The following is a 21,720-nucleotide window of genomic DNA, read 5'->3' as shown; positions in this document are numbered from 1 at the left end:
GTTTAGGATAGCTTAAATGGTGTTGCCATAGAGATTTATTAAAGTAACATAAAAAAATACAATAGTTATTTTACTATATCTTTACAATTTTTCATTCTAAATCTTCATAATTTTTTATATAAGTAGAAGTCCTCATTTGAAGGAAGCACAGTAAGTTTCATAGCTTTATCACTTTCAAGAGCCAGCATAAAATTTAAACTATCATAACTTATAAATCAAGCTTGCAATTCTTAGTACCTATAATGGCCACCAGAGGGAGCTATAGGATTACTTTTAAATAATTATTGTAGAAACGAGTATGATTTAAATCATTTATAGAAATCTTTTAAAAAAAAATGAATTGTATATATTTTACTGATAAAATGACCCTCACTTAATTAGAATAACAAGCTGAAGTATTTTGAACTGTATATTAAGAATAATTCTTTATAGGCTTTATGGACAGATACGTTTTGAGTGACTCTTGAAGGATCAGCACCACATCCTCTTTTACCACTGTTTAAAGAATTAATCTTACAGAATAGGTGTGAATGAATTTTGGATAGCTTGAATGGTTTTGCCGTGATGTTTTTTGAAATAATAGTAAAAAAGGAACCAGTAAATGTCTTTTTATTTTTTTAAAGTGCAGCTTCTAAACACTTAAAAAAAAAAAAAATGTACACATAGAAGACCAGTCATTCTGAGGCATATTTCCTCAGAATGACTGGTCTCATGACCATAGTTTCATGACTATACAACACTATATGGATGATAGAAAATTAAAAAAAAACTATCATACATCTGATGTCACTCAGTCCCACTGTCACTGTGGGTAATGTGTGTGTGTGTGTGTGTTAAGTGAATTAGGTGTGAAACTATCAGGGTGCATTTAGTCTCCAGCGCCAACATTTTACAGAACTGCCACTTTCCTGGAGTCTCCAGAATTACTCGGTGTCAGGTTCTGAGAGATCTAAGATTCCAAAAAATGATTTAATTAGAATACCATAAAGTATTGTGAAATACTATATATTAAGACTTTATATATAGGCTTTATGCACAGATTAGAGTGACTCGTGAAGGACCAGCACCACCTCCTCTTGTTCGATGGTTTGAGGAATATATCTTCCAGAATCCAGGATTAAGATTTAGGAGCTCATTTTTATTCCACCTCCTTTCCTGAAAAGTCTGTCTTGCAGAATTGACTAAAAATTAATCTTCACATTAATTACTAATTATTTTGCAATTCTTTTTGTCAGTTCTTCTTGACCTGCTTTTTTCTTCTTCTTTTCTGACCTCATGACCCAGTCAGTATTTTTTGTACAATGGTCAAGTCTTAACTTATCCATTTCTGTATTGCATTTGTGTTTGATATTTCTCATGGGTATTTCATAATTTTCGACCTTACAGTTTGAGTTAAAAGTCTATTTTAGCGCATTTCATCTGTAAAAGAAAACATGCCTAATAATTCTGCACACATGAATATAAGGAGTTTTTCTCTTCCAGCTTTCCTGGACTATTGTATAGCACTCATAAATGATTAAATAAAAAATAATGGTAGTTATTAAGATTTATATGGTTTGGAATTGGTAAAATGTACTTGGAAAAAAATCACAATAAAACAATGTTTTCATGTTTAAGTTTGGAATATTAACTGACATGAATGAATGCTATATAAATATTGTTCATGTTAACATAATGTTTATAAATGAAATCTTATTGTACAGTGTTACTAATATATATATTGTTCTGTGAATGTGATTTTAAAGTCTAGATGATTCGGATTAACCCTTTAACTGCCGTATCCTTTAAAACCTCACTGCCAGAGGGATATTGTGAATGCATGTGCCCGCTGGGCACAGTTTACCTGATGCCACCGGGGTGGCGATGGCATTGGTGGCTTGAGCCCGCCATCGCTGCTTGCAGCTATATTTATTATTTATTCCTCTAATTTTTTTCCAAGGTTTCGGGGGCTTTTGGGGTCCTTAACATGCTTAAAAAGTCTTGAAAATTGGCACACACATTGGAACCTGCGGCCATTAGGGCCGGGCAGAGACTGATACACGGGCGTGGCACAGGGGCTCTACAGCGCCCCCTGGAATACTGAGGGCCATATATCATACATACTTGCACGTAGACACACGAAACTCGGTACACATGTAGATCTCATCAAACCAAACAACTTTCTTACTGCATGTCATAGGCTCCGCCCAACAGGAAGTTGGATATTTAGGGTTTAGTATTCATATTTTTCGTCAAAGTTGTGGGGGCTTTTGGGGTCCTTAACATACTCAAAAACTCTTGAAAATTTGCGCCCACTTTGGAATCTGTGGCCTTTAGGAGCCTGCAGAGGCTGGGACCCGGGCGTGGCACAGGGGCTCTACAGCGCCCCCTGGATCACAGTCAGAAATGTTGATGTATAGCTCATACATACTTGCACATATTCATATGAAACTCAGTACACATATAGATCTTATCGTGCCGAACAACTTTCATATTGCATGTCATAGGCTCCGCCCATCAGGAAGTCAGCTATTTAGAGTTATGTAAAAAGCGCATGCTCTGGAATTTGAAATACTTGTCATAGGTTTTTTTGCCGATTGCCACCAAATTCGGTCAACATGATCTCAAGACATTGGGGATGAAAAATTGCCAGGAGATTTTTGATATCTCGAACGGTTTGCTCGTGGTGAGGTGTTGAAATTATGGCGAGAAATGAGAAACAGGAAGTGTCTAATACCATCCACATACATTTCCTGATTTTAATCAAACTTCATCAGATTATTCGTTGTATGATGTCGATCGCATATATGTGACTATTAGGAGTCAAAGTTATAGCGCCACCAACTGGCAGCAGGAAGTGTGTCATTTTCAAAATGCTTTGAATTCAGCATCTTATTTTTACTCGATTTGCTTCAAACTTCATCAGAATAATGTTAAAACACAGCCGATATAAATCTGCTGGGGGGATATTGATATCTAAAAATATTGTTGCCGTGGCAACATGTCAAACTGCAATACTTCTCAGGTGATTTTGAGGCTTATAACATGCTTAGAATTTCATCAAACTCAGAACACATATCAGTATTTATGATAACTAGACACTGGCAAAAGTTCATAAGAGGGCGTGGAAGAGGCACTCTATAGCGCCACCTTTTGTCAAAAGTGGGGGGGTTAGTTTTAGCTACAGACACCAAACTCGGTACAAAAATTGTTCTCATCAAGACGGACAACTTTCTAATTCACAGTCATTAGCTACGATCAACAGGAAGTCAGCTATTTTGATTTGAATGTGGATTTTTTTTTACATTTAACTGTGAATTAATGCATACTGCTCAGAGGAGAGTAACACTATACACACCAAACTTTGTCTACATGATGCCAAAACATTTTAAACAACTTAAATTGCCAATGGATTTTGGATAGCTTGAACGGTTTTGTAGTGGTGATTTTTTTAAATGACAGTAAAAATGGAATTATTAATTTTCCTGCATTTTTAAATTCCAAACACTTCAAAACCTTTTTTCGTACAGAAAAAAAGTCATTCTGAGTAAATATGGATAGTTTCACGACTTTACAACACTGTATGGATAACAGAAAATTAAAAAACTTTCAGACATCTCATCTCACTCTGTCCCTCTGTTTGAGTATATGTGCTTCAGACTTCCATTGTCTGAGAGAAATAGCGCCCCTACAGGTTCAATTCCCGGACTTTTACTTTCACTTTTAAATCGATTAAAAATACAAATAGATACTTAGATTTAATTCACACTGACAAGCTAAACCAACATATCTGATTATTACCGGTTCAGGGCTCATGGATAAATTATTTCTGGCCAGAGATACGTGAGAAATAGGAGAGATGAATCACCGCTGTGATCACGAGTGTCTGGAGTAAAGAGCTCAGAAAAAACGAATTTATTCCTGTTTTAAAGCTTTTAAAAATAAATTATTACAGCGATATCACACAATCAACCAATTAGAACACACCAAGAGCTAAATTCAGATGTTTTTGAACTGTTTGTGTGAAAATGAATTATTTGCGGCTGCCTATCTGAAATCACCGCCTCCGATCAGCGCGTACAGTGTCGAGCTCAAAACAAACGAATTTATTCTTGTTTAAGAGCTTTTTTAAATAAAATATTACCACAAATGCACACAATAAACCCATTGTAACACTACAAGAGCTAAATGCAGGTGTTTGTGACCCGTTTAAGTGTGCAAGACTATTTGAAAGCGCGACTGGCAGAATAACATATATCTCTCGAGCTGCAGGATTCTGCCTTTCGTCGTACGAACGAACACATCACGGACAAGATTATTTCAAAATACATAATAGCTTGGCGACCATAAACAACAACAGCCACGTGAACATAAACTGTTGAGAAATATATCTGAAACGGATCTACTGGATTTTAATATTAAGTGACCGCATATACCAGCTGCTTCTGTCTTCAATTTTAATCTATATAAAAAATGAAATTCATTCATCTTGGGTGCTTTTTTAATGTGTGTACGTATTTATTTATTTATTATTTTGCTCTAACAATAATTAATCTACATTTAATTAAATCAATTACATTTTATTTTACATTTGATTTGTCAATTTCTGCATCTAAACGCCTAAAAACATAAAACATGCTCTATTATACTATTGTTAGCAATTTCTTTATCGTCCAATTTATCTGGTGTACACACTTTTATTTTCATAATAAACTTGTTTGTTAGATTATACACAGTTACAGTGGTCTATAATAAATATTAACAGGTTTTAGTCAAGCTGTTTAGAATGATTGCAGTAGGCTATTTTTTTTAAATGTAAATCCCCAAAAAAAAAAAAAATAAATAAATAAAAAACATTGGAAAACAATAACTGTTGTACTTTTTTATACATTTTGTATAATTTCATAGTTTATGCATTATAGTTATAAAAACAAATAAATTTAGCCACTCACATAGAAATCTTAGGCCTTATCCTTTTCTGACAGTTTTAGGGATTTTTAAAAATCCCAAAAAACCTTATTTGTGCTGCAAATAATAATTTCAAACTCAAAAAGTAAATAGTCAGTTCATGCTTTATAAAGCCTTGTCCCAATATTAATAGTCAGTAGTAAGCAGTTTATAAATACAGCTATAAATAGCTTGTTTTTGGTTTATAAGCACATTTATTAAAAAGGAGAGTAAAGGGTCAGTTATCTTCCTATGAAAAATAAAAAAATAAAAATAAACAAACAACAACACAGATTGATACAGAGCTCAGAAATTCTATTGTGGATTTATGATAAAATCAGCCTGTAAATTAATTCATACTCCTCCAAGAAGACACAAGTAGTTCACACCAAACTTTTTTTTAACATGAAGCCAATATACTGAAAATGTTAAATTGCGAATGGGTTTAGGATACCTTAAATGGTGTGGCCATAGCGATTTATTAAAGTAACATAAAAAAATACAATAGTTATTTTACTATATCTTTAATTTTTTTCATTCCAAACTCTTCATAATTTTTTATATAGGTAGAAGTCATCATTTGAAGGAAGCACAGTAAGTTTCATAGCTTTATCATTTTCAAGAGCCAGCATAAAATTAAAACTATCATAACTTATAAATCAAGCTTGCAATTCTTAGTACCAATAATGGCCACCAGATGGAGCTATAGGATTACTTTTAAATAATTATTGTAGAAACAAGTATGATTTAAATCATTTATAGAAATCTTTCAAAGAAAAATAATATTAATTTTATGTATTTTACTGATAAAATGACCCTGACTTAATTAGAATAACAAGCTGAAGTATTGTGAACTGTATATTAAGAATAATTCTTTATAGGCTTTATGGATAGACATGTTTTGAGTGACTCTTGAAGGATCAGCACCACATCCTCTTTTACCACTGTTTAAAGAATTTATCTTACAGAACAGGTGCGAATGAATTTTGGATAGCTTGAATGGTTTTGTCGTGGTGATTTTTTGAAATAACAGTAAAAAAGTAACCAGTAAATGTCTTATATTTTTTTAAAGTGCAGCTTCTAAACACTTCAAAAAAATGTACACATAGAAGACAAGTCATTCTGAGGAAATATGCATAGTTTCATGACTATACAACACTATATGGATGATAGAAAATTAAAAAACTATCATACATCTGATGTCACTCTGTCCCTCTGTCACTGTGGGTAGTGTGTCTGTGTGTGTGTGTGTGTGTTTGTGTGTGTGTTAAGTGAATTAGGTGTGAAACTATCAGGGTGCATTTAGTCTCCAGCGCCAACATTTTACAGAACTGCCACTTTCCTGGAGTCTCCAGAATTACTCGGTGTCGGGCTCTGAGAGACTTAAGATTCCAAAAAATGATTTAATTAGAATACCATGAAGTATTGTGAAATACTATATATTAAGGCTTTATATATAGGCTTTATGAACAGATTAGAGTGACTCGTGAAGGACCAGCACCACCTCCTCTTGTCCGATGGTTTGAGGAATATATCTTCCAGAATCCAGGATTAAGATTTAGGAGCTCATTTTTATTCCACCTCCTTTCCTGAAAGTCTGTCTTGCAGAATTGACTAAAAATGTATCTTCACATTAATTCCTTATTATTTTGCAATTCTTTTTGTCAGTTCTTCTTGACCTGTTTTTTTCTTCTTCTTTTCTGACCTCATGACCCAGTCAGCATTTTTTGTATAATGGTCAAGTCTTAACTTATCCATTTCTGTATTGCCTTTGTGTTTGATATTTCTAATGGGTATTTCATAATTTTCGACTTTACAGTTTGAGTTAAAACTCTTTTTTAGCGCATTTCATCTGTAAAAGAAAACATGCCTAATAATTCTGCACACATGAATATAAGGAGTTTTTCTCTTCCAGCTTTCCTGGACTATTGTATAACACTCATAAATGATTAAATAAAAAATAATGGTAGTTATTAAGATTGATATGGTTTGGAATTGGTAAAATGTGCTTGGAAAAAAATCACAATAAAACAATGTTTTAATATTTAAGTTTGGAATATTAACTGACATGAATGAATGCTATATAAATATTGTTCATGATAACATAATGTTCATAAATGGAATCTTATTGTAAAGTGTTACTAAAGTTATATATATATATATATATATATATATATATATATATATATATATATATATATATATATATATATATATTGTTCTGTGAATGTGATTTTAAAGTCTAGATGATTCGGATTAACCCTTTAACTGCCATATCCTTTAAAACCTCACTGCCAGAGGGATATTGTGAATGCATGTGCCCGCTGGGCACAGTTTACCTGATGCCACCGGGGTGGCGATGGCATTGGTGGCTTGAGCCCGCCATCGCTGCTTGCAGCTATATTTAGGGCTCAAGCCTGAAGGGGCGAAGAGCCCTATTGTTCTTCTAAGGATTATTCTTATTATTTTTTTTATTTTTTATTAAACCTTCCGGGGGTTTTTAAGGGCCTTAACATGCTCAAAAACTCTTGAAAATTGGCACACACATTGGAATCTGCGGCCATCAGGACGCCGCAGAGGCTGGGACCCGGGCGTGGCACAGGGACTCTACAGCGCCCCCTGGAACACCTTCAGAAATCTTGAACCATAGCTCACACAGACTTGCATGTATTTATATGAAACTCGGTACACTTATAAATCTCATTGAGCCGAACAACTTTCACACTTTATGTCATAGGCTCCGCCCAACAGGAAGTCAGCTATTCAGGGCTGTTTAAAAAAAGCATGCTCTGGAATTTGAAATACTCCTCTGAGGTTTTCAACCCATTCGCCATGAAACTCGGTGAACATGATCTCAAGACATTGGGGATGGAAAATTGCGAGGGGATTTTTGATATCTCGAACGGTTTGCCCGTAGCGAGGCGTGGAAATTATGGCGAGAAATGAGAAACAGGAAATGTCTAATAACATCCACATACATTTCCTGAATTTGATGAAACTTCATTGGTTTGTTCGTTGTATGATCCCGATCGTATATATGTGACTATTAAGAGTCAACGTTATAGCGCCACCAACTGGCAGCAGGAAGTGAGTCATTTTCAAAATGTTTTGAATTCAGCATCTTATTTTTACTCGATTTACTTAAAACTTCATCAGAATAAAGACAAAACACGCCCGATGTAAATCTGTTGTGGGGATATTGATATCTAATATGGCGTTGCCATGGCAACGTGTCAAACTTGAATGTTCTGTTATTATGAGTTTGAGGCAGACAACAAGCTCAGATTTACATGAAACTCAAAACACATATCAGTATTAGTGATAGCTAGACAATGGCAAAAGCTTTTAAAAGGGCGTGAAGGAGGCACGCTATAGCGCCACCTTTTGTCAAAAGTGGGGGGTTTAGTTTTAGCTACAGACACCAAACTTGGTACATAAATTGTTCTTATCAAGACGGACAACTTTCTAATTCACAGTCATCAGCTACGACCAACAGGAAGTCGGCTATTTTGATTTGAATATTTAAATTGAGCTCTGATTTAATGCATTCTCCTCAGAGGAAATGTTCACTATACTCACCAAACTTTGTCTACATGTTGAAAAAACATTGAGGAACTTAAATTGCGAACGGATTTTGGTTAGCTTGAACCGTTTTGTCGTGGTGATTTTTTGAAATGACAGTAAAAAGGGAATCATTAATTGTCTTGTATTTTTAAATTGCAGCTTCCAAACACTTAAAAAAAATTTCATTCAGAGATCAAATCATTCTGAGGACATATGCATAGTTTCATGACTTTACAACACTGTATGATTAAAAGAAAATTAAAAAACTGTCAGACATCTCAACTCACTCTGTCCCTCTGTTTGAGCAATGTATGTGTGCTGACTGAGTGCATGTGTGTGTGTGTGAGTGTGTGTGTGTGAGTGGGGGATGTGCATGAGCTGAGTGGCAGACACAATGAGAGAGAGAAAGAGAGAGAGAGAGACTTAATCATCTCTTTAATCACCAGAAAAAAAATGTATTTTAAATTGTTATTTTTTGTTGCTGTTGCTAACATTGCTGTTTTCATTACAGCTTAAGAAATCTCTTAGGCCTTATCCTTTTCTGACAGTTTCAGGAATTAAAAACAAAATTCTAAAAATACTTATTTGTGCTGCAAATAATAATTTCAACTCATTTGATACTGACCTATTCCATCCTGTGACATGACATGTATCTACATTTTTAAAATCTCATGGATGTAACAGTAAAACTGTTCAGTTCACAGATCAAGACTAAGCTTCTTTCACAAATGCTTATAAGTCATTAAAGGATTTAATAACACTGTAAAATAATGTCTAATTTGTTAACATTAGTAAATGCATTGGTAACACTTCATAATAACTGCACTCATTAGTAAATAGTCAGTTTATGCTTTATAAAGCCTTGTCCCAATATTAATAGTCAGTAGTAAGCAGTTTATAAATACAGCTATAAATAGCTTGTTCTTGGTTTATAAGCACATTTATTAAAAAGGAGAGTAAAGGGTCAGTTATCTTCCTATGAAAAATAAAAAAAAATAAAAATAAACAAACAACAACACAGATTGATACAGAACTCAGAAATTTTATTGTGGATTTATGATAAAATCAGCATGTAAAAATGAATTCATACTCCTCCGAGAAGACATAAGTAGTTCACACCAAACTTTTTCAACATGATGCTAATATACTGAAGATGTTAAATTGCGAATGGGTTTAGGATACCTTAAATGGTGTGGCCATAGCGATTTATTAAAGTAAAATAAAAAAATACAATAGTTATTTTACGATATCTTTAAATTTTTTCATTTCAACTCTTCATAATTTTTTATATATGTAGAAGTCATCATTTGAAGGAAGCACAGTAAGTTTCATAGCTTTATCATTTTCAAGAGCCAGCATAAAACTAAAACTATCATAACTTATAAATCAAGCTTGCAATTCTTAGTACCAATAATGGCCACCAGATGGAGCTATAGGATTACTTTTAAATAATTATTGTCGTAACAAGTATGATTTAAATCATTTATAGAAGTCTTTCAATGAAAAATAATACGTATTTTATGTATTTTACTGATAAAATGACCCTCACGTAATTAGAATAACAAGCTGAAGTATTGTGAACCGTATATTAAGAATAATTATTTATAGGCTTTATGGACAGATACGTTTTGAGTGACTCTTGAAGGATCAGCACCACATCCTCTTTTACCACTGTTTAAAGAATGTATCTTACAGAACAGGTGCGAATGAATTTTGAATAGCTTGAATGGTTTTGTCGTGGTGATTTTTTGAAATAACAGTAAAAAAGTAACCAGTAAATGTCTTTTATTTTATTTATTTTTAAGTACAGCTTCTAAACACTTCAAAAAAATGTACACATAGGAAATATGTGAAATATGCATAGTTTCATGACTATACAACACTATATGGATGATAGAAAATTAAAAAACTATCATACATCTGATATCACTCTGTCCCTCTGTCACTGTGGGTAATGTGTGTGTGTGTGTGTGTGTGTGTGTTAAGTGAATTAGGTATGAAACTATCAGGGAGCATTTAGTCTCCAGCGCCAACATTTTACAGAACTGCCACTTTCCTGGAGTCTCAGAATTACAATGTGTCAGGTTCTGAGAGATCTAAGATTCCAAAAAATGATTTAATTAGAATACCATGAAGTATTGTGAAATACTATATATTAAGACTTTATATATAGGCTTTATGAACAGATTATAGTGACTCGTGAACAGAGATGTATAGTAACGAAGTAGAACTACTTCGCTACTGTACTTAAGTACTAAAAGGCGGTATCTGTACTTTTCTAGAGTATTATTTTTTTCTCCTACTTCCACTTTTACTTCGGTACATATTTTCGCTGAGTTTAATACTTTTACTCCGATATTTTTTTTATGTGCGGCATCGTTACTCGTTACAATTATAATAATGTTACGAATCATTCCATTACAAACCACTGCCAGAACTGTAGATGGCAGATTTGATGAAGCTGGCACATCATTGAGCGAATCAAGCGACACTGCGCGTGCTGACTGAACTGCTGTGAAGAGAGAGATGAACACCGAGCCGAGCCAGATAATGACTCGTTCACGAGTCAAGAACCGGTTGCATCGGTTTTCGGATGACCAGTAACGTTAGTTCTTTCTGACAGTTCGATTCAATAAACCAGTTGAAGAAAACAGTTCACCGATTCTTTTGCGCTCGATGCAATGGCGTCATTGGCGTTGACTGCACATGGGCTCATAACATTAACACAGAATCAGTTCAGAATCAATCACCAAAAGAAAACAGTTCGGTTCCAGACGCTCTGTGTGTCGGTTTGCTTCACGCTAAATCACACATGCGCAGTATCATCAGCTCCTCGGTTCACGAATCGGACGCGTCTGACACAAACGGTTCTTGACTCGTGAACGAGTCATCATCTGGCTCGGCTCGGTGTTCATCTTCAGTTCTCTCTTCACATCAGTTCAGTCAGTGTACTGTTTGAGTCAATGAATTACTCCGGGATATTGGTTTGTTTTAACTCCGAGGGAGTGTCAGACACATTAAACAAGTTAACAGCTTAATTCATCTGTGGATTAATGCGTATTGGAGACGCGAACTGTTTAAAACGATTCAGTTCGATTTGGTGAACTGTTTCAAAAAGATCCGGTTACATCGAATGATTCGTTCGCGAACCAGATATCACAAACTGCTTTGTTTTTAACTGTCTTAAAACAGACACGGAAGAGAAGACAATGCTGAATAAAGTCATAGTTTTTGCTATTTTTGGACCAAAATGTATTTTCGATGCTTCAAAAAATTCTAAATGACCCTCTGAGGTCTTATGGGTTTGAAACAACATGAGGGTAAGTTATTAATGACATCATTTTGCAAATTGGGCTAACTAACCCTAGTAACCGTTTTTTGTTTACAAGAAGTTACAGTCAAAGGAATTGTGATTGTCCTTTAGGTTAATCATTTGAAATAGTAAAAACAATATGTTCAAACTTTTGACTACTTTCTTTAATAGCTACATAACACAATACTTCTACTTTTACTTTCAGTACTTGAGTAGTAAATTTTAAAATAGACTACTTGCAATACTTAAGTACAAAAAATGTTGAATACTTTAGTACTTCTACTTAAGTGTGGTGCTTAAAGAGCACTTCTACTTCTACTCAAGTCACTTTTTTGATAGAGCACTTGTACTTTTACTCAAGTATGGTTCTCTAGTACTTTATACATCTCTGCTCGTGAAGGACCAGCACCACCTCCTCTTGTCCGATGGTTTGAGGAATATATTTTCCTGAATCCGGGATTAAGATTTAGGAGCTCATTTTTATTCCACCTCCTTTACTGAAAGGCTGTCTTGCAGAATTGACTAAAAATTAATCTTCACATTAATTCCTAATTATTTTGCAATTATTTTTGTCAGTTCTTCTTGACCCGTTTTTTTTTCTTCTTCTTTTCTGACCTCATGACCCAGTCAGCATTTTTGTACAATGGTCAAGTCTTAACTTATCCATTTCTGTATTGCATTTGTGTTTGATATTTCTCATGGGTATTTCATAATTTTCGACTGAGTTAAAACAGTTTGAGTTAAAACTCTTTTTTAGCGCATTTCATCTGTAAAAGAAAACATACCTAATAATTCTGCACACATGAATATAAGGAGTTTTTCTCTTCCAGCTTTCCTGGACTATTGTATAGCACTCATACATTATTAAATAAAAAATAATGGTAGTTATTAAAGGTGCTGTAGGGAACTTTTGTAAAAAAATATTTTTTACATATTTATTAAACCTGTCATTATGTCCTGACAGTAGAATATGAAACATATAATCTGTGAAAAAAATCAAGCTCCTCTGGCTCCTCCCAGTGCTCCTATTGCCAATTGCAGAAAGTCATGCGCTCCCGGTAAAAAACAACCAATCAGAGCTGCAGTCCGTAACTTTGTTTGTGTTCAAAATGTAGAAAAATGAACATAATAAGCGAGTACACCATGAATCCAAACCGTGTTTTTAGCTTGTCCTGAATCACTAGGGTGCACCTATAATAAGTGTTTATATTCGGACTATTTTAGATTGCTTCGGGGGTACCGCGTCGGAGTAACCCAGTACCTTTGTGATTCTTCATAGACATAAACAGAGAGAAGTAGCTCCAGCTACAATGTTCTTCCGCAAGACGCGAGCAGTTCTGTTTATTAACCGCTAGAGCGTCAAAAGTTCCCTACCGCAGCTTTAAGATTGATATGGTTTGGAATTGGTACAATGTGCTTGGAAACAAATCACAATAAAACAATGTTTTAATGTTTAAGTTTGGAATATTAACTGACATGAATGAATGCTATATAAATATTGTTCATGTTAACATAATGTTTATAAATGAAATCTTATTTTAAAGTGTTACTAAATATATATATATATATATATATTGTTCTGTGAATGTGATTTTAAAGTCTAGATGATTCGGATTAACCCTTTAACTGCCATATCCTTTAAAACCTCACTGCCAGAGGGATATTGTGAATGCATGTGCCCGCTGGGCACAGTTTACCTGATGCCACCGGGGTGGCGATGGCATTGGTGGCTTGAGCCCGCCATCGCTGCTTGCAGCTATATTTCTTCTTCTTATTATTATTTTTTTTATTTTTTATTAAACCTTCCGGGGGGTTTTGGAGGCCTTAACATGCTCAAAAACTCTTGAAAATTGGCACACACATTGGAATCTGCGGCCATCAGGACGCCACAGAGACTGGGACCCGGGCGTGGCACAGGGGCTCTACAGCGCCCCCTGGAACACAGTCAGAAATCTTGAACCATAGCTCACACACACTTTCATGTATTTATATGAAACTCAGTACACTTATAGATCTCATTGAGCCGAACAATTTTCGCACTCTATGTCATAGGCTCCGCCCAACAGGAAGTCAGCTATTTAGGGCTGTTTATAAAAAGCATGCTCTGGAATTTGATATACTTGTCATAGGTCTTTTACTTGATTGCCACCAAACTCGGTCAACATGATCTCAAGACATTGGGGATGGAAAATTGCGAGGGGATTTTTGATATCTCGAACGGTTTGCCCGTGGCGAGGCGTTGAAATTATGGCGAGAAATGAGAAACAGGAAATGTCTAATAACATCCACATACATTTCCTGAATTTGATCAAACTTCATTGGTTTGTTCGATGTATGATACCGATCGTTTATATGTGACTATTAAGAGTCAACATTATAGCGCCACCAACTGGCAGCAGGAAGTGTGTCATTTTCCAAATGCTTTGAATTCAGCATCTTATTTTTACTCAATTTCCTTAAAACTTCATCAGAATAATGACAAAACACGGCCGATGTAAATCTGCTGTGGGGATATTGATATCTGATATAGTGTTGCCATGGCAATGTGTCAAACTGGAATGTTCTGTTATGGTGAGTTTGAGGCAGACAACAAGCTCAGATTTACATGAAACTCAAAACACATATCAGTATTAGTGATAGCTAGACAATGGCAAAAGCTTTTAAAAGGGCGTGAAGGAGGCACTCTATAGCGCCACCTTTTGTCAAAAGTGGGGGGGTTAGTTTTAGCTACAGACACCAAACTTGGTACATAAATTGTTCTTATCAAGACGGACAACTTTCTAATTCACAGTCATCAGCTACGACCAACAGGAAGTCGGCTATTTTTATTTGAATATTTAAATTGAGCTCTGATTTAATGCATTCTCCTCAGAGGAAATGTTCACTATACTCACCAAACTTTGTCTACATGTTGAAAAAACATTGAGGAACTTAAATTGCGAACGGATTTTGGTTAGCTTGAACCGTTTTGTCGTGGTGATTTTTTGAAATGACAGTAAAAAGGGAATCATTAATTGTCTTGTATTTTTAAATTGCAGCTTCCAAACACTTAAAAAAAAATCCTACAGAGATCAAATCATTCTGAGGACATATGCATAGTTTCATGACTTTACAACACTGTATGGACAACAGAAAATTAAAAAAACTGTCAGACATCTCAATTCACTCTGTCCCTCTGTTTGAGCAATGTATGTGTGCTGACTGAGTGCATGTGTGTGTGTGAGTGTGTGTGTGTGAGTGGGGGATGGGCATGAGCTGAGTGGCAGACACAATGAGAGAGAGAAAGAGAGAGAGAGAGAGAGACTTAATCATCTCTTTAATCACCAGAAAAAAAAATGTATTTTAAATTGTTATTTTTTGTTGCTGTTGCTAACATTGCTGTTTTCATTACAGCTTAAGAAATCTCTTAGGCCTTATCCTTTCTGACAGTTTCAGGAATTAAAAACAAAATTCTAAAAATACTTATTTGTGCTGCAAATAATAATTTCAACTCATTTGATACTGACCTATTCCATCCTGTGACATGACATGTATCTACATTTTTAAAATCTCATGGATGTAACAGTAAAACTGTTCAGTTCACAGATCAAGACTAAGCTTCTTTCACAAATGCTTATAAGTCATTAAAGGATTTAATAACACTGTAAAATAATGTCTAATTTGTTAACATTAGTAAATGCATTGGTAACACTTTATAATAACTGCACTCATTAGTAAATAGTCAGTTTATGCTTTATAGAGCCATGTCCCAATATTAATAGTCAGTAGTAAGCAGTTTATAAATACAGCTATAAATAGCTTGTTCTTGGTTTATAAGCACATTTATTAAAAAGGAGAGTAAAGGGTCAGTTATCTTCCTATGAAAAAAAAAAAAAAAAAAAAACAACACAGATTGATACAGAACTCAGAAATTTTATTGTGGATTTATGATAAAATCAGCATGTAAAAATGAATTCATACTCCTCCGAGAAGACATAAGTAGTTCACACCAAACTTTTTCAACATGATGCTAATATACTGAAGATGTTAAATTGCGAATGGGTTTAGGATACCTTAAATGGTGTGGCCATAGCGATTTATTAAAGTAACATAAAAAAATACAATAGTTATTTTACGATATCTTTAAAATTTTTCATTTCAACTCTTCATAATTTTTTATATATGTAGAAGTCATCATTTGAAGGAAGCACAGTAAGTTTCATAGCTTTATCATTTTCAAGAGCCAGCATAAAATTAAAACTATCTTAACTTATAAATCAAGCTGGCAATTCTTAGTACCAATAATGGCCACCAGATGGCGCTATAGGATTACTTTTAAATAATTATTGTAGAAACGAGTATGATTTAAATCATTTATAGAAATCTTTCAAAGAAAAATAATATGAATTTTATGTATTTTACTGATAAAATGACCCTCACTTAATTAGAATAACAAGTTGAAGTATTGTGAACTGTATATTAAGAATAATTCTTTATAGGCTTTTTGGACAGTTAAGTTTTGAGTGACTCTTGAAGGATCAGCACCACATCCTCTTTTACCACTGTTTAAAGAATTTATCTTACAGAACAGGTGCGAATGAATTTTGGATAGCTTGAATGGTTTTGTTGTGGTGATTTATTGAAATAACAGTAAAAAAGTAACCAGTAAATATCTTTTATTTTTTTAAAGTGCAGCTTCTAAACACTTAAAAAAATGTACACATAGAAGACAAGTCATTCTGAGGAAATATGCAGTTTCATGACTATACAACACTATATGGATGATAGAAAATTAAAAAACTATCAAACATCTGATGTAACTCTGTCCCTCTGTCACTGTGGGTAATGTGTGTGTGTAAGTGAATTAGGGGTGAAACTATCAGGGTGCATTTAGTCTCCAGCGCCAACATTTTACAGAACTGCCACTTTCCTGGAGTCTCAGAATTACTCTGTGTCAGGTTCTGAGAGATCAAAGATTCCAAAAAATGATTTAATTAGAATACCATGAAGTATTGTGAAATACTATATATTAAGACTTTATATATAGGCTTTATGAACAGATTAGAGTGACTCATGAAGGACCAGCACCACCTCCTCTTGTCCGATGGTTTGAAGAATATATCTTCCAGAATCTGGGATTAAGATTTAGGAGCTCTTTTTTATTCCATCTCTGTTCCTGAAAGTCTGTCTTGCAGAATTGACTAAAAATTAATCTTCACATTAATTCCTAATTATTTTGCAATTCTTTTTGTCAGTTCTTCTTGACCTGTTTTTCTTCTTCTTTTCTGACCTCATGACCCAGTCAGCATTTTTTGTACAATGGCCAAGTCTTAACTTATCAATTTCTGTATTGCATTTGTGTTTGATATTTCTCATGGGCTTTATAGTTTGAGTTAAAACTCTTTTTTTAGCGCATTTCATCTGTAAAAGAAAACATGCCCAATAATTCTGCACACATGAATATAAGGAGTTTTTCTCTTCCAGCTTTCCTGGACTATTGTATAGCACTCATAAATGATTAAATAAAAAAATAATGGTAGTTATTAAGATTGATATGGTTTGGAATTGGTAAAATGTGCTTGGAAAAAAATCACAATAAAACAATGTTTTAATGTTTAAGTTTGGAATATTAACTGACATGAATGAATGCTATATAAATATTGTTCATGTTAACATAATGTTTAGAAATGAAATATTATTGTAAAGTGTTACTAAAGTTATATATATATTGTTCTGTGAATGTGATTTTAAAGTCTTGATGATTCTGATTAACCCTTTAACTGCCATATCCTTTAAAACCTCACTGCCAGAGGGATATTGTGAATGCATGTGCCCGCTGGGCACAGTTTTCCCGATGCCACCGGGGTGGCGATGGCATTGGTGGCTTGAGCCCGCCATCGCTGCTTGCAGCTATATTTAGTTTTAAAGTCTAAGCGAAGGTCAAAAAGTGGTTAACAGGATAAACTAATACATTTAGATTTAGTGCAATTTAAAAATACAAAGTTCTATAAAAACAATTAACAAGCTAAAATATAGTACTTTTATTGAATTGAAATAAAACATTTTTGACTGCCACACAAGGAGCACAGAGGGTTAGTTTTAGGACTAAAGGCTTTCAAATTCCAGAACACAAATAAATGAGAAAAATTCAATTTGAATCTTAATGTTATCTCCATTTGTGCCAGTGTTGAAATGTTTCCTTGAATTATTCTAGTACATGAAAGCAGAAGTGAGGAGAAAGCTCAAATATATCCATCTCTGTGACTCAGGTTTTTCAGGCGTTGTTGGGTGACCTTCGACCGAGGAGTGAACATCAAAGAGATCTGCTGGAACCTGCAGAACATCCGGGTGAGTTCAGAACCATCCTCCGGGAGAACCACAGCGTCTGTCAGACGTCTCGCTCACTCTCTCTCTCCTCCTGTTCCTCTCTGAGCAGCTGCGGGACTGTGAGCTGGCTCCTGGGGTCAATCGAGATCTGGCACGCCGTGTGCGGAACGTGAACGGAGTCACTCAGCACAAACAGGTTCTCCGTAATGACATCAAGCTGGCTGCTAAACTGATCCATGCACTGGATGACAGGGAGAGGCTGTGGAACCCCAAACCCAGAGAAGAGACGCACGCTCTGGAGGTTCATCAGATATGTGTTTGTTTTTACACTGAGCTTTTAAAAGTGATTACTTGGCTTATTTTTTCCCCATTTCTCAAATTTCTTGAAGCTCCCTGCACAGAACCCTATTTTGAAGAACATCACTGATTACCTGATTGAGGAAGTGAGCGCAGAAGAGGAAGAGCTTCTGGGAAGTTCAGGGGGAGTCGATTCGGAGGACGCATCCAAAGAGGGGAACCCCACCGAGATAACTGTGGAGAGAGATGAGAAACTGGTCAAGGTCAGGAAAAAGTGTAATTGAGACTTTCAGTCTTATTTCAGTCTGGTGCTGCTTTGAGTGAGCTTCAGGAGTGTTGTGTGTTCGTCTTCTCCCAGGTGTTGGATCGTCTCCTGTTCTATCTGCGCATCGTTCACTCTATTGATTATTACAACACCTGTGAGTACCCGAGCGAGGACGAGATGCCCAACCGCTGCGGCATCATCCATGTGCGAGGACCCATTCCCCCCAACCGCATCTCTCTCAGAGAGGGTAACGCTGACATTACTGATAACTGAAGTGTGATTGATGTGTAAATACTTCCTAAACCGTGTCTAAATATTTCTGACTCAACCAAAAGTGTAGGATGTGATTTAAATGTTAGCAACAGAGAAATGAACTGACCGTCTTGTAGTGGCCGACTGGCAGAAGACGTTCGAAGAGAAGCTGGGACACTTGTTCAGTGTGAAGGAAACCCTGTCTGAAGACGAGGCAGCAAAGATGGGCCGCAAGGATCCAGAACAGGAAGTGGAGAAGTTCGTGCTGTCCAACACACAGGAACTGGGCAAAGACAAGTGGCTTTGTCCTCTGAGTGGCAAAAAGTTTAAGGTGTGTGATTTATAACATGCTCCTTTTTTACGTTAATTACAGTTTACAAGTAAATGTTTTCTTGACATTTCTTTTTCAGTGTGTGTGACCTTTACTAGTGATTTCATGAGTGAAACTTTATTTCATACACCAGTTGTTCCAGTGGAGGGAGATTGTTCATCTTGGACCAAATTAATAAAGATATGAATCTCTCTCAAGGGCCCAGAGTTCGTGAGGAAGCACATTCTAAACAAACATGGTGACAAGATTGAGGAAGTCAAGAAAGAGGTCATCTTTTTCAACAACTTCCTGATGGATGCTAAAAGACCCTCCATCCCTGAGATGAAACCTCCTCCTCCTCCAGGCCCAGGACAGGGTAAGAACACATCAATCTTGATCTTTACAGTGGGTTAAACAAAAACTGTGTCCGGCTTCATTTCAAGCTGCGAATCAACCAAATGTGGGGTGATCTTTTCTAAAGCCACTGCATATGAGAAGAAAAACACATGATCAGAAACTTTTTTTAATTGTTCTTTGTCTTGTTAGGAGTGCTTTCACCTGGAGGTCTTCCGTTCCCACCTCAGGGTCCTCAGGGGCTCATGGGTTTTGGCCAGCCCAGACCTCCAGTTATGGGTTATGGAGGTGTGTTTTTGCTGCTCAGTTATTCAACAAGGGTGCAACCCTAAAACATGTGTATATAGATCTAGCCTTTTGTTTTTTTCAAAATTATCTAAGCTTTGAAATTTGCTCAAGTTCTCTACAGAATTGAGAAAATAGCTGGGTTCTCACAGACATAATGTATTTGTGACCCTGGAGCACAAAAACAGTCTGAAGTCTCTGGGGTGTATTTGTAGCAATAGCCAAAAATACATGGTATGGGTCAAAATTATGGATTTTTCTTTTATGGCAAAAATCTTTAGAATATTAAGTAAAGATCATGTTCCATTAAGATATTATGTAAATGTCATACTGTAAATATTTAAAAACTTCATGTTTGATTAGTAATATGCATTGCTACGAATTTATTTGAACAACTTTTAAAGATGATTTTCTCAATATTTAGATTTTTTTTTTTTCACCCTCAGATTCTAGATTTTCTAATAGTTGTACCTCTGCCAAATTTTGTCCTCCTAACAAACCACACATCAATGGAAAGCTTATTTATTCAGCTTTCAGATAATGTATAAATCTCATTTTGTGGTCCAGGGGTTATCAAGCTAGTTATTTTTTTTGTGTGCATTTATTGAAGTTACGCAGTGATAGAAATTCAAATAAGTGTGGTGCATCTGTAAAACACATTTTTGAGGTGTTTCTTCGACACTTTAACAGGTGGTCCTCCTTACCCTCCCAACCAGTACGGTGGAGGCGGCAGGGGCAACTACGACAACTTCCGTGGACAAGGCGGTTACCCTGGAAAACCTAGGAACAACCGGTGAATCTTTTTTGTATTTTAATTGCCGTTAGGGAACAGAAGTGATCATTTTAGAAGCTCTTTTAGAGTTATAATAGACAAAATCTAATAAAATGTCTATGTCTTTTCCAGAATGATGCGTGGGGATCCTCGAAATATCATTGAATATCGTGATTTAGACGCTCCAGATGATGTGGACTTCTTTTAGAGTTCCAGTTTTATTCTTTCCATTTTAATCCTTTTCTATTTTTATTTAACAGTTGTCTCAGAATACTTTTTTTGCATTGGTTGCAGAAGCTGCCCCTTACTGTCCTCTGTTCGCTCGTATGTAGTGCTGCACCTGAAATGAACGCATGTCCTTTGTTGAATTCACTGCATATTTAGCTTGTGCTTGTCGCCTTTTTGTTCTTCCAATAAAACTTTCATTTTGGACTTTTTGTGTGCTGTATTGGTTTTTAAATTACATTTTATATCAATTTTTTTATTAAATTATTAATTAAAATTTTCAAAAAAATTTTTAAACGACAACAAAATCATGTTCACTTCCGTTGGAAGTACTTTAAACTCTTAGAATTGCAGAGGGGCTAAAACAAATGGGTTGCTTGTATTTTTGCATATGGGTGAATTTAAAAAGCCAGTTTATTTGATCCATATCTTTTTTTTTATTTAATGGACCTTTTTAGAAGTAAACTGTCCTTCTCTAGGTGGATGAATTTCTGAAATTTTGTTTATTGCATTGTCCTGTGTACTTCCATTTTAACTACATGTCCTTGGGGACATTTGTATTTTTCATTTGTTTTATTAAAAACAGCATAAATGTTTTTTTTTAATCATATTTCACTCATTTAATCAAAAAATATTTCGACTAATTAAATGTCCACCTTGAAACACTTTTTTTTTTTAAACCAGGGTCATTTTAGCATAGATTCATGCATTCTCTTTTTTGAATGTTTTTGTTTTTCACTGGCAAGGTTTCACAATGTTAACTAATGTTGGTTAAAAAAGAAAATAAAAATCATTACTTTTTGAACATATTTTTGTTCTCTAAGGACCTCTGCGCAACCTTTTTAATTTGA

The 21,720-nt window shown here is 35.1% G+C and overlaps 1 protein-coding gene across 3 annotated transcripts in view; it reads left to right on the top strand.

Annotated features, from left to right (window-relative positions):
- LOC128014892 (serrate RNA effector molecule homolog) overlaps positions 1 to 21,076 on the top strand; it is a 35,336-nt gene extending 14,260 nt beyond the window's left edge. For all 3 annotated transcript variants that reach the window (XM_052598587.1, XM_052598585.1, XM_052598586.1), the window contains exons 12-20: positions 18,052 to 18,130; positions 18,219 to 18,410; positions 18,499 to 18,669; positions 18,765 to 18,918; positions 19,061 to 19,254; positions 19,453 to 19,609; positions 19,780 to 19,875; positions 20,563 to 20,665; positions 20,777 to 21,076. In XM_052598587.1, the coding sequence (XP_052454547.1) occupies positions 18,052 to 18,130; positions 18,219 to 18,410; positions 18,499 to 18,669; positions 18,765 to 18,918; positions 19,061 to 19,254; positions 19,453 to 19,609; positions 19,780 to 19,875; positions 20,563 to 20,665; positions 20,777 to 20,852 (1,222 nt within the window). In that variant the 3' untranslated portion in view covers positions 20,853 to 21,076. The remainder of the gene's footprint in view (positions 1 to 18,051; positions 18,131 to 18,218; positions 18,411 to 18,498; positions 18,670 to 18,764; positions 18,919 to 19,060; positions 19,255 to 19,452; positions 19,610 to 19,779; positions 19,876 to 20,562; positions 20,666 to 20,776) is intronic.
- Positions 21,077 to 21,720: the final 644 nt, after the last annotated feature.

This window comes from Carassius gibelio, chromosome A5 (genome assembly GCF_023724105.1).
Source record: "Carassius gibelio isolate Cgi1373 ecotype wild population from Czech Republic chromosome A5, carGib1.2-hapl.c, whole genome shotgun sequence".
In the NCBI taxonomy this organism is placed as follows: domain Eukaryota; kingdom Metazoa; phylum Chordata; class Actinopteri; order Cypriniformes; family Cyprinidae; genus Carassius; species Carassius gibelio.
The sequence above is the reverse complement of the archived record's forward strand: the minus strand, read 5'-3'. Positions and strand labels throughout refer to the sequence as shown.